The sequence below is a fragment of the Pantherophis guttatus genome, chromosome 13 (genome assembly GCF_059756535.1).
Source record: "Pantherophis guttatus breed Tessera chromosome 13, ASM5975653v1, whole genome shotgun sequence".
NCBI lineage: Eukaryota > Metazoa > Chordata > Lepidosauria > Squamata > Colubridae > Pantherophis > Pantherophis guttatus.
The window spans coordinates 16,488,774-16,502,776 of NC_142075.1; the positions used below are offsets into that span (position 1 = coordinate 16,488,774).

Consider the following 14,003-nt stretch of genomic DNA (forward strand, 5'->3'; position numbering starts at 1 on the left):
TGTGTTACAGTCGGCACTTCGGCAGGAGTTTGTTTTCTTTCCCAAAGCAGCCAGCAGCGTGGGGGTTGTCGTGCGGCAGGGGTGAACACAGACGCTCGCCTGTCCCTCCTTTGTTCCTGCATCTCAGTGCCGGGGGTGGGGTGGGGATGGAGGATGGGAGGCGGTTCTAAGTGGGCAACTCCCCCCACCCTCTTTCTTTCCCCTTTGGGTCCTGCAGCCAGTGAGAAGAATTGCCAACGCAGTCTCAGGAAAACACAAACGGCCACGCGGAGCATAACTTGGCGTTGTGTAGAGAGGGATGCCAAGATTGCTACCGAATCTGTCTGGCCGAGGCTGCGCGTGCCCTAATTGTTTTCATTTCCCACCCACCCCCAGCTGATTCCAAGTGGAATTCATACCAGAGTGGAATTCCTCTTTTGGGTTGAAAAGATACAACGAGCCGCAGAGGGCAGAGGGAGCGAGTGTCCGTGCTTGAATAAAAGGCCCACATTTTTGTTTTCCATTTTACAAGGAATATTAATGCTTGGGTCGGGCCCGAGTTGGCCAGGTTGCTTTTCTGCCATGATTGGGCAGGGGAAATGTCACTCCCATGGTGACAATGCAGAGGTCCCTCCTCCAAATTTATATTCCAAAAGAGGAGTCGTCTTGCATTGCCCTGCGTCGATTGGCAGCTCCACCGCCTTCCACCGCACACTCCCCTCCCTTCCTCCAGCTTCTCCTGTCGCTGATACAAAGGGACATCAGCTGCCTTTGCCTTTTCCTGCACACACCATTTAACCACAACGGGAAGGGTGGAGAGAGCGGTATTCTCCAGCCTGGCCCCGAATAGAGTGAGACTCTGGAAATTCCCGAACAAGATTGAACTGGGAATCCTGAACCTGGAAATTCTAAGACCTTCACAAAGAGGTTGGGAAGACCCAAAATTGTGTGTCTTTTGCCTAATGACATTGACACACTCACATGATGCCGCCTTGTCTTCTACATTGCACAATATGGCAGGGCCGTGGTCCTTTCTAATGTCAGGAGCAGACATAATTTAAAGGAAACAGATGCTTCATCCTTCAGGGTTGTTAAAATTGGTACTCCCCGCCCAAATGAACCAGAGCAAAAAGGGCTCCTGATGGATGTTTACTTAAATGTTAATCCCAGTGAGATTGGTGTAGTTGCCCCACCACCCCAAACTCTGCCGTTTGCAACACTCTTTCCCCCAAGATCTGGCATGACCCTGTTCTCCTGCTTCCAAAAAGCTTTAAATGCCTCGTTTTTCCTACAAATCATGCGTTAGTATAAGGCTGGAAGCTCTGCAGTTTGCAGAGTTCTCGGTGCTCTCTCAACTTGTTTTCTTGCAAATGCTTCATTATCCGACTAGGTAACACCTTCGTCTTTATAAACAAAGAGCAAAACCTATCGCCTTCTAGCACTGATGATGCTAGCTAGTTGGGTAATGAAATGCCTGCAAGGAAATAGCCATACACTCGGAGGGCTCCGAGGACTTCACTGTTCAACCCCCGAGCTACAAATATTCATTTCTTGTGGATGCTGTACAATTTGTTGGGTATGTGGAGATGTGTTGTGGTTTGGAAACCAGGAAGGGTTTATTTGCTTATTTGTTTTTAGTTCATTTGTTGGGGGGGGATGTTGGGTTTTTTTTTATGCTTTTTACGGTCTTTATTGTTTTGTGCTTATGAGCCACTCTGCCCCTACACAATGTCAACTTGCAAAGCTTTCAGAAACTTCACACACAAATCTTTTAAATAAATAAACAGTGAGCCAATTTAGGAAGCGTGGACCTGCTTATTAAAAACATTATTTTTTAAAGGAAACCTTCTTAAGTGAATCTGCCAAGTGGAAAAAAGGAGGAGCTTGCCACTGTAAAAATGGAATAAAAATTTCCAATTTTGCAAAAGGCATTTTAGTTGCATTTTTGGCCTCTGGGCTGTGGTGTTGTTGTTTTTTTTCTTGTCTTCCCACTTACTTTTTGAGTGTAGTGGTGGGTGCAGTAACTGCTGCCGTTGTGTTGTCAAGCAATCATATCATATTATTGTTATGTCATACTAGCGAGCAAATGGCTGTTTGCTGTTTGTAAGGAAACACCTTTAAAAAAAACCCAGAGAGCCATGGAAAATTTCCTCTCCGTTTTTAAACCCTTAGATGCTTAAGCAATTATTTTCATCTTTGGGGGTGGCTCAACAACACGCCGCAAACATGTTGCTAGTCCTTAATCAACTTCCTAGCAATTTTATATTTATTTTAGCTTTTTTCCACAAGAGTTTAGAAAGGCCTGCCGATCCCTGTCCCCCAGCTTCAACCTAATAGGGTGGGTTCTAAATTTTTTTACTACCGGTTCTGTGGGCGTGGCTTATTTTGTGGGTGTGGTTTGATGGTCATGTGACAATTCTTTAGGATTTGAGCAGAGGTACTGGTCTACCAGGCTTTTAACTGCTTGCAGAGCTGTACCGGTCTACCCATTTGTTCTTGGAGTGTCCCGGTCTACTCATTTGTTTTTGGAGGCATTGGTCTACCCCAGTGCCTCCAAGGAGTGGGGAGGGAATGGGGATTTTGCAGTATCCTTCCCCCAGGAGTGGGGAGGGAATGGGGATTTTGCAGTATCCTTCCCCCAGGAGTGGGGAGGGAATGGAGATTTTGCAGTATCCTTCTCCCAGGAGTGGGGTGGGAATGGAGATTTTATCCTTCCCCTGTTACGCCCACCAAGCCACACCATGCCCATCAAGCCACGCCCACAGAACCGGTAGTAAAAAAAATTTGAATTTCACCACTGGTGTCAAGTGAGGGCCTTGTGATATTGTGATGGCTCAGCTGTGAGTCATTAGTGAGTCTTGTAACTCTTACATCACTGTAGCTCTTGCATCACATATTCTCGGAATTGTGGGGATAAAATCACGGGAAGACCCCCATAGGAACTGTCCAGAGTTGTCAGGTTGGAGAAATGGACAGGTATGAATATGGGATACCTTGTTTTGGGATTATTTTTTAGAAGGAAAGAATGGAATGGAATGGAAGCTGGTAAATAAAAATAGACCTCTTTTCTTTTAACTTATCCTACAGGAAATCTTTTTTTTATAGAATATTTGGGCATTTTTTTTCTCTTGAAGGCTTCTAGGCGCAATTCATACTTCTGGTTATTACCTATAAAAGTTTATACTGTATTAGTGTTTTTCAAATTTAGCAACTTTAAGACGTGTAAGACATGCTGGCTAGGAAGTTATGGGAGTTGAAGTCTACCTATCTTAAAGTTGCAAGTTTGAAAAGCCCTGGACTATACAGTGTAGAGGACGGTGCCTTGAGGAACCCTGTATCCAAGCAGAATCTGTTCATCCTGGTAAGACATCAAGAGAAGACAAGACATTGCAAAGTAGACCAACTCACAAAACAGCCATGGCAGGGATTCTAAGCACTGTTTTAGGGTAGAATAATAGACTCTTACTTATTTATTCCGTTTTTAATCTTTGCCGCTTTGAGATGACCAAGAAAGAAAGGCTGGATTAAAAACGGAATAAATAAGTAAGAGTCTATTATTCTACCCTTAAAACAGTGCTTGGAATCCCTGCCGTGGCTGTTTTGTGATTCGGTCTACTTTGCAACATGGTGTAGTAGTTAGAATGCAATATTGCAGGCTAACTCTGCTGACTGCCAGCAGTTTGGCAGTTCAATTCAAGGTTGACTCAGCCTTCCATCCTTCCAAAGTTGGTGAAATGAGGACCCAGATTGTTGGGGGGGGCAAGATGCTGACTCTGTAAACTGCTTAGAAAGAGCTGTACAGCACTACGAAGCGGTATATAAGTCTAAGGGCTATTGCTATTCATAACCTGATGTGCCCACTTCCTGTTTTCTCACAACTACCTTCTCACAACTACACGCAACCGGCTCTCAGTCTTAGGGTCTACTACACTGAACCTGCATTTGAATAGCTCTTCCCATTGTCCATTGCTCTGTCTATGCTGTTTGAGTAGTGTGGTTCCTTTTATTGGACATTTATTGATGGATCGTTCTTTCTCTTTGACTGACAGATTGATGAACTCCCTGAGGGAGCTGTGAAACCTCCAGCAAATAAATATCCCATCTTCTTTTTTGGGACTCATGAAACGTAAGTGAGAAAATTCTGCAGTAGACCTTTTAAGAGGCTCTGGGGTTTAAGCATCTCCTTATTTATTTATTCGATTTATTTGCCGCCCATCTCATTTCGAAGCATAGTAGGAGGTGCGAAACATTTTGAATATAAAGTAGTCCTCAATTTGTAACTGGCTGCTTACAGACCGTTCAAAGTTAAAAAGAACCTCCTGAGGGATACTTGCCACCAAGTTCCAAAGTTCCGACAGCTCTGACTCGTAATTATGACCATTTGCTGCATTCTGCAATTACGTGACTGCTTCATTGATGTTTTGCTGAAAACCGGCATTTATAAGCTAGTGGTTAGAATGCAGTACTGCAGGCTACTTCTGCTGACTGCCGGCTGCCGGCAATTTGGCAGATCGAATCTCACCAGGCTCAAAGGTTGACTCAGCCTTCCATCCTTCCGAGGTGGGTAAAATGAGGACCCAGATTGTTGGGGGCAAGAGGCTGACTCTGTAAACCGCGCGGGGGATTATAGGAGCAAGAGGGCGCTCCCATGTGATGCCTTTCCTGCGCGAGCTGCATTGGCTTCCAGTGGTCTTCCGGATGCGCTTCAAGGTGTTGGTCACCACCTTTAAAGCACTCCATGGCATCGGACCTGGGTATTTGCGAGACCCACCGATAGCCTCCCACCGACCAGTACGCTCCCACAGAGAGGGACTCCTCAGGGTGCCGTCAGCCAGGCAATGTTGGCTGGCGACCCCCAGGGGAAGGGCCTTCTCTGTGGCAGCCCCCGCCCTCTGGAACGATTTGCCCCCGGAGATACGAAGGATACCAGATCTCCGGGCCTTTCGCCGTGCCCTAAAAACTTTTGTTTTCCATCAAGCAGAGCTGGCATGAACCCCCCCTTTTTTTTAGCTCTTTTTAGCTTTTTAAGTGTAAATTGGGTTTTAAATTGGATTGTTTTAAACTGTGGGCCAAAGCTGTATAATTCTTTTAATTGATTTTAAATTTTGTATTGGTATGTTTTTTATCCTTGGCTGTGCACCGCCCTGAGTCCAATAGGAGAAGGGCGGTATATAAATTGAAATAATAATAATAATAATAATAATAATAATAATAATAATAATAATAATAATAATAATAATAATAATAATAATAATAGAAAGGGCTGTAAAGCACTGTAAAGCAGTATATAGGTCTAAGTGCTATTTGTTTCTGATTTTCAGCAAAACTCACCCATGGCAAACAATTGGATAATTGGTTTTGCTTAACTATCATGGCATTTCCTTAACAACCACTGCAGAAATGGTTATAAAATCAGGTCACATGGGTAACCCTCTTTACGACTGTCATAATTTATGACCATAATGGACGGGCTCCTTTACAGTCATAAGCCAAGAAGTACTTGTACGTTTTGCACATCCTGAAAAGGGGCTCTTCTTCTGGTATTATTGGAAATGTTCTCAGGTTATCCGTCTCAGAAGCCATCCAAAGGGTCTAACAGAGCTCAGAATTCTTCCAGTCTTGTTGGAAAACCATCAGAGTTGCTTGGAACACAAATCAGCTTGAAAGATTTCACCACGTTCAAAAATAATTTGCAGCTCTGCACGCTTACGAAAGTTCCTTTTCTTTTCTTTTGCGGTGATCTCAGACTGGATCGCAGCTGCATCGAGAGTTTCCTGCTTTTTTCCTGTTTTCTAAGTGTTGGGAGGAAGGGTTATGATTATTAGCTGCCTAATTGCCCCCTTGAATAATCTTTTCCTAATTGTGATCGGGGCACTTCTCTTCCCAAAAGGGGGAGGTTTTGATGCCCTGTTTCCTGCAACTGCAGTATTTTTCGCTTTGCATTATTTTATGGCAACGTATGAAAAAGCAAAATAATAATAATAATAAAAAAAAAAATGCAAGGAAACCCGTAATTACAGCCTTTCGGTTCTGCCTTCCCCATTTGAACAGACAGAGAGCAATTAAGAGGGTATGCATTCATTCAACGGGTCAGACCTTCAGATCCAGGAAATTCAATTCATTCAGGGGGTGGGCGTGGGGTGGAGAGTCAAATGAGACTTAAAAAAAAAAAGCAGTGTAGAAAGATATTGGTCATCCCCGTCACTTAAGGAAAAGGCATGCCTTTGCAACTTTTTGATTCAGGGGTGAGCTTCAAAAATTTTAGCAAGAGGTTCTCTGCCCGGTTGCTGGGTGGGCGTAGCCTAGTCGACCTCCTGCACCATGGCAGGGTGGGGCGTTTTTTTACCTCCCCGGGCTCCGGAGGCTTTCTTCAAGCTTCCATGAGGGTGAAAACGGCCTCCCCAGGCTCCAGAGGCCCTCTGGAGGCAGTAAACAGGCCCGTTTCCGGCCTTCCCAAACTTCTGGTAGGCCTGTTTTTCACCCTCCCTGAGCCTCCACCTGCGGCCTGCACTTACCTGCATCCAAAACGGGCCGTGTGGGGACTCCTGGGAGGGGCGGGGTGGGCGGGGCCAGCCAGAGTGGGATTTGGGGGTTCTCTGAACTGCACAGAATCTTAGCTAGAGGTTCTCCCGAACCCCTGCGAACCCCCAGCAGCCCCACCCCTGCTTTGATTGCATCTGATGAAGTGAGCTGACGGTCATAAAAGCTTACGCGCCTTTTCATAAGAGAGGTTAGTCAGAAAAGATGCTATCAGACTCTTTTATTTTTGCCCTCCCCCTACCCAGAAAGTACAGCAGTTCAGAAGTAAAAGCGCGAAAGCGGCCCTCGCTGTAGCCTGTCATAAAAATACCTCACGGCTAAAGGAAAAGGTCAGAGACGGGATAGTCTCTGAGCACAGCATCAGCCACGGTTTCTGCTGCTTTCTGCAGCGGCAATGGCTCTGCTGCGGTGCTCAGCCTGCGGAGTCATGACTGTTTCCTTGGCAATGGTTTAGCAGACACTGTCATAGAGGACTTGATTGGCAAGAGTAGACCGTGTCTCGTGAGTCACGGGATAAACACTGCTCCACAAATCACGATAGCATCCAGATGACCACCAAGAAATGTTCACAGGCCGGGCTGAGTAAACAAGGATTCCGTAGAGTTCTGTCGTCGTGATATTTGCTTTTTGTGCAGCCTGTCTTTGATCTGCAGCTGAACAGATTTAGCAGAATGTATGATTTCAAGCAACCTGCAAGAAGCGAAGAGACCCCATGTGGTGTAGTTGTGAAGGCATCAGGCTAGAAACCGGGAGACTCTGAGTTCTAGTCCTGCCTTAGGCATGAAGCCAGCTGAGTCACCTTGGGCCAGTCAATTTCTCTCAGCCCTATGAAGGAGGAGGCAATGGCAAACCACTTCTGAAAAACCTTGCCGAGAAAAGTTCAGGGACTTATTCAGGCCGATATCTTCAAAACTTGGCAAGGAGTCTCTGAGAGTCACGAACCAATTAAGCGAACTAATTGTCTCCTGCAAACTCCCCTCCCCTTTCGCTCCTCTTTTATTCCCTATGGGACGGGCCAATCACCATCCACCTGTAGCTTTACTCCTGAGTCGACCCTTGTTCCTTAGCTGTTCCCTTCTCCTGGCAGCTCTGCACAGGCACACACGGGGAACAGGCTCCAGCTCTTCTTCTGCTCCACTGATGTCTGACTCCGAAGGCAGCTGACAACTGTCAGATGGCCCTGACCCCCTCTCTGCCTCCGACGCAGAGCCCTCATCAGAGCCTTCCCCAGACTCCAGGACTGGCCCATGTTCCTCCCCAACGTCCTCACTGTCTTGAGTCTGCCACCAGCTCCGCTGGCAGGCCACAACAACAAGAGAGAAAAAATTATCCCAAACAATTCATAAGAAGCCGAGAATAAATTTTAGTGAATGATCCTTAGTCGGAGGAGGAAGCAGCAACAACAGTAAACAAGAGTGCAGAACTTGGATCTCTCCAGATGTTACTTCTCTGCCACTCCTGCTCTCCTTAACTTCGTATGAAACTAAACGGCCATCATAAATCAATATGTCAGATTCTGCTTTCCTTTGGATGACAAGAAACCAGCTGGATTGCATGCCAGAAGTTGGAATTAAACAGAGTTAGCTAGAGGAAAATCTATATATGCAACCAAGCAGGGGTGAAATGCTCCCGGTTCAGACCGGATCACCCAATCCGGTAGCAATGATGGTGGGTGGTTTGGAGAACCGGTAGCAAAAATCCCTGCCCCCCTGCCCCCATGCCCAGCAGAGCCGCACAATCATCAGAGGCTTTTTTAAATTATTTTTAAAAGCATTTTTTTCTACAACCTCTTCGGCCGAAAAAATGCTTTAAAAAGTTAAAAAAAAAAAAAAAGCCTCTGATGATCGTGCGGCTCAGGCGGGATCGTCAGAGGCTTTTAAAAGAAAAAAAAAGCCTCTGCCGATCAAGCAACTCCGCTGGATGATCAGAGGCTTTTAAAAGCATTTTTTTTACAACCTCTTCGGCTGAAGAGGTTGTAGAAAAAATACTTTTAAAAGTAAAAAAAAAAAAAAAAGCTGGCCATGCTCACCCAGTCACATTACCCACCACCACCAAGCCTCACCCACAGAACCAGTAGTAACAAATTTTACATTTTGCCACTGCAACCAAGCCATAGTTAGACAATCATTCTTGATTGAAAGGGGGGGGTCGCTTCCCTTTTTCTGTCTTCTAAAAATGTATAAAGAAGAGAGGTTTCTGAATATGTACAGATGGTGTTCTCTTCACTGGTGAATAACCGCAGGAGAAGGGCAGGGGAGATCAAGGCAATCATCAGTGTCTTCCTAGCCAAGTGGTGACATGAACAGAATGCTATGTGATGGACCAGTGCTGTGTTGCAATGAGTTGGCAAGTGCTTTTTATGTCTCTTCACCACAGGAGGGCAGATCTTCCTAAACTTTTAACCGTAAGAGAGCTGCAGTTGTTTACAGGAAAAGAAACACATGATTCCTTTCTATTTAGGAAACGCATTTCTCTCCGCTAAGTTGATGAGAGCACAATTTGTCAATTAGAGCATTTGTTCTGCCTTTGGAGCACTCCTGACTAATAGCTAAGATGTCAGCCGTTCAGTAGCATTGCCTGGTGGCAGCAGAGAAATGAACACAGAGAAGAGCACGGCCGAATGATGCCACGGGAGCTAATCAGTGGCGGGATTCAAATAATTGTAACAACCGGTTCTCTGCCCTAATGATTTCTTCCAACAACCAGTTTGCCAAACTGCTCAGAAAGTTAACAACCGGTTCTCCCGAAGTGGTGTGAACTGGCTTAATCCCACCTACTAGAGCTAATGTACCAAATGGTGCAGTAACCCTAGATGTAGGATCAGTTTGCGTCCCCGATGTGCGATGTGCGAAATTCGGGGATAAACGAACGCCCTACCGAACATGTCTTCACAATTCAACTCTCAGCTTCAAGAAATCAGGAATGAAGGCTGTTCAAATGAGTGCAAGTTTATTTCATGCTAGCTCTCTACAAGAATCTGAACTACCCAAGGTCAAAGCAAATTGACAGTAGATAGGAGTCGACGAATTCAAAGTGGCCCAGAGTTACATCTCTTGTGGGCGTGAAGGGACTTCAAACTGATGATGTGCTTGACCCCTCCCTCAGTTTGGTCATGTCCTACATCATGGGTGTCAAACTCAATTTCATTGAGGGCCGCCTCAGGGAGCCGGGCTAGACCAGGCCGAAGCCACACTGGCCTGATATTTCCTCTTCGCATTGGGTAGACTGGGCCGAAGTGACACGGGCCGGACCCTTATATTTTCCAGGATGGCCACACAAGCCGGATCCGACTACATCATTGGCCAGATCCAGCCCGCGGGCCTTGTGTTTGACACACCTGTCCTACATCAGCAGCATTTACAGTAGTTGTCAGGTTTCGAGGTCGTCTCAAATAAATTGCATTTTAAACAAAGTCTTTGATGAAAAACTCCCATTTATTAAGCCCGACATTCTAACTTTGACTCCATCGCAGTCAACACTGGCTTCCTGACCCAAAAACCTCCCTTTCCTTTCCCCACTCCTCTGCACTCATTGGCCATCTTCCAAGTCACTCTACCCCTAATCTACTGCTTCAGCTCAAAGGAATTTCCCCCCTCCCATCCCATCTCCTAGGGGATATTATCTCCAGGGAAAATAAGTAGGTGAAAAGTCAAACGTCCCTTTCCAGATGCCTCCTCTTCTCCTTCTTATGTCAGCACTAGAGTAAATGCAGCTTGAAGTGCTGACAGTAGTAAGGGCTAAACGATCCATTCGCCATCCTGTGTTAACGGGCTGACATGAGTAACTCGGTGTCAGGGCCATATTAAATTGTGTTATACCTGCAGTTAGCAATTATGTAAATGATTTATTTTTTTAAAAAAAACTTTTTAAAAAAAGCAGGGAGCCCCAGGGCTTTGAAATGCTGCTGTATAGAACTTGGCTCTCTTTGTAAGACCTGGCACAGTTTGGAGAGCTAGGATGGTTATGTAGATAAACTTTACCCTCAATGAAATTTGCAGCCACTTAGAAAACTGGGATCACAGAATGTTGGCTAATCTCAAAGTTATGGCTGGTTGGTGCCTGATCTCAAGTCTGCAGTTGTGGAAGAAAAACAGTGACAAATCACTTTAATGTCATTTCCCCGAAGCCTACAAGAATATGTTCCTGTAATCATCAAGAATGAAGCTCAGGTTGTCTTTTCCTTTTTTAAAAAAAAATAATTTTTATTAAACAGTTTGTCTTTAAAAACAACACAAAAAACAATCACACATAGATAAAAAGAAAACATGTCAAGACATAACGTATTGAACATTACATAACATTAATGGTAATTTTACAGCATTTTGTACCAACTTACGTACTTTGCTTTTGTAGTTCTCTGTCATTTCTGTTTACTACTCAATAGTAGAATAACCGCATTATTCCAACATATATATATATATATATATTTATATGTACGTATATATGTATGTAGGTGTCAACTTGCAAAGCTTTCAAGTTGCCATGAGCAGGAGGGAGGGAGAACTGATAGAGCTGATTGATTTCCCTAACTGAAGTGCATTCCATACATTCTTCCTGACCGCAATCAGAAGGAGGTGTTGGATTTCACAGCCAGCCAGAGTGGTTAATTGGAGAATGTGATTTATGACATATGAAGTTCGGCTCATGACTCATGAATTAATTAGGCATCTTTCAGAAACTTCACAGTAGGTCTTTGGTTATTCGGGTTTTCTCCCGTGTAAAACTGGAAGTGTCTTGGCGACATATAATATTCATTGTTCTTATCTACACATCTTATCTACACAGGTTGTCTTTTCCATCCCACTAGTATTCTAAATATGGATAGGTATCCTTTGGTCTTCTCCACTTGGAGTATAATATCCACAGTGATATTATAAATCTCCCAGAATTCCCCAGTCAACATGGCCATGTTAGATGGGGGTGTGTGTCACAGAATACATCCGGAGTGTGCAAAGCAGGGAAAAGCTGGTTAACTCTGATTTCTGAATGGAGAAAAAAAAAATCAGTGGCAGATGTTATATTTTTCCTCCAAAGGCCACCAAGCGGTTCATCTTTCAAAGGTCTAACCACGGATTAAGTGATGAGGTGATGTTCACACACCATGGGTTTGATGTGGTATCTGAACTGAGCCACCGTTGGCCTATCCAACAAAAGGGGATCTGCGTGCCATTTTCCTCTAGTTAATGAATAACACATATCTGTAAAGAATACGGATTATCATTTGATCTGTCATTTGATCCTATCCTTTCTTTCAACTGCAGGGCATTTCTGGGGCCTAAAGACCTCTTCCCTTACAAAGAATATAAAGACAAGTTTGGAAAATCAAACAAACGAAAAGGGTTTAATGAAGGCCTGTGGGAAATCGAAAACAACCCGGGTGTCAAGTTTAGTGGATACCAGGTAAAAAAAACAAAGGACTTCCTTTTCTATCTTTTACCGCCCAATTCCCCACTCCTTCCTTTTGCCAATATGTGATAGTGAGGACTGAAGGCAAAATTTGTGTAGCCAGAAAGTTTGGTTTTTGAGCCCTTCTCTTGTGAGGTTTTGCCTAAGCAAAGTCACAAAAATGACTACTGTGTTTTTTGGAGTATAAGATGCACCTTTCCTTCCCCCCCCCCCACCCCACTAAAAGGGGGTGAAAATTTGGGTGCGTTTTATACACCGAATGTAGCCCCGCCCACCCTTTGGCTTCTGCTTCCCAGCAATTTACCTCCTTGCAGCAAGCAGCAAGAAGAAACAGCCCATTCAGCACAGCCTAATTAGCACAAGTTGATTGCCCATTGGATTGGCCTCCCGACTCTCAGCTGTTTCAGGCTGCAGGGATTGCCCTTGCCTATTGCTGCGCAGGTCTCTGCTGCTTGCTGCAAAGAGGTAAATTGCTGGGAGCAGATTTTTTTCCCCTTGTGCTAATCAAGTTATGCTGAAAATGAAAATGAAAGTAAAGCAGGCTGTTTGCTGCAAAGAGGGAAAATTGCTGGGAGGCAGAGGCAGATTTCTTTTTCTTGTTTTCCTCACCAAAAAAGGTAGGTGCATCTTATAGTCCGGAGTGTCTCGTACTCTGAAAAATACGGCAAGTAGGATTTTATACAACTGGAGAAATGATCTTACCAGGCATGATGCTGTCTACCACCCAGTGTGTAAGGAGCCTTACTGAGTTGAGATCAAAGCTTGCACCTTCTTCAGGTTGTATCATTGGTATACAGGTAGTCCTCAATTTACAACCATTTATTTAATGACCGTTTGAAATTACTCCGGCGGTGAAGAAAAAGTGATTTATGACTTTTTCACACTTAAAATTATTGCAACCTCCCCGTGGTCATGTGATCAAAATCCAGACGCTTGGCAACTGGCTTGACTTTGGGACGGTTGCAGTGTCCCAGGGTCATGTGATCAACTGTCAGAGTTCCAAGTAACATACTTGTAGCAAACAAAACTTCAAGGCAGGTAAATTCCTCAAAGAATAAGTTTATTGGATATGTCATATTAGCACAAACTGGTGAAAAACCTTCTCTGAGTATTCCCACAGTTTTCACCTAATTAAAAATAAAAGTTTTTCACTTTCTCAAAACAATCAGTCACATGGTCCAATCAGGATACTGTCCAGTTGCTAGGTGACACCAGTCCCCTCCTCCTGAGCACCTGCAGGAATGTCCTTGGTTCTCAAGAGAAAGTATCTTGTTTTGACTACAAACCCCAACTATCTCTATTCCCCCCCCCCATCCCTCTGCTCCAGCGTGTTTAGCCCTGAAGTCTCAAAATGGTCTCAGTCAGGCCAGCTTCAGGGCTGACATCAACTTTTGCACAAACTGTTACCAAACAAACCTAGTCGAGGTCTAATTATTGGTTTTATTCCCAAGGCTATTCAGCAACAGAGCTCCTCAGAAACCGAAGGCGAAGGAGGGAACACGGCAGATGCTAGCAGCGAGGAAGAAGGGGATCGGGTAGAAGAAGATGGAAAAGGCAAAAGGAAGAATGAAAAAGCGGGCTCAAAACGGAAAAAATCTTACACTTCAAAGGTAATTCATGAAGCTCTCACTTACGACCTGGAGCTGTTTTGATTTATAGCAGGAGTTTCCAACTTGGCAACTTTACGACTTACGGAGTTCAATTCCCAGAATTCCTCAGCCAGCCATGCTGGGAGTTGAAGTCCCCAAGTCTTAAAGTTGCCAAATGTTTCCCAGCTGCCTTTAAGTCAAGGCTGAGTTTTTAAAATCTGCTTTCCGGAATTGTTCTTCAAGTTGTTGGTGTGTAATTTTTGTCTGCGACGATATAAAAAAATAAAGAGAACACGATCAAAGTTAAGGTTGGCTACTTCACAATCCTAATTCATCCTAATCCTCACCTCCCTCCCACTGTAACATACACAATTATTCACAGATTCTTAACTTTAGGAAAGAGTAAGGCCAATGATATATAAATATGCCATGGTTTTAAAAAGGGCCACCCAGATCTGTAAATCTAAGCGGAGGGAAGGCATTTGCGAG

General features: G+C 44.4%; 1 protein-coding gene across 2 annotated transcripts in view; it reads left to right on the forward strand.

Moving 5' to 3' along the window:
* Nucleotides 1-14,003, forward strand: part of HDGFL3 (HDGF like 3) — a 39,594-nt gene that overhangs the window by 20,478 nt on the left and 5,113 nt on the right. For both annotated transcript variants that reach the window (XM_034434644.3, XM_034434645.3), the window contains exons 2-4: nt 4,029-4,105; nt 11,781-11,919; nt 13,377-13,535. In XM_034434644.3, coding sequence (XP_034290535.1) covers nt 4,029-4,105; nt 11,781-11,919; nt 13,377-13,535 — 375 coding nt within the window. The remainder of the gene's footprint in view (nt 1-4,028; nt 4,106-11,780; nt 11,920-13,376; nt 13,536-14,003) is intronic.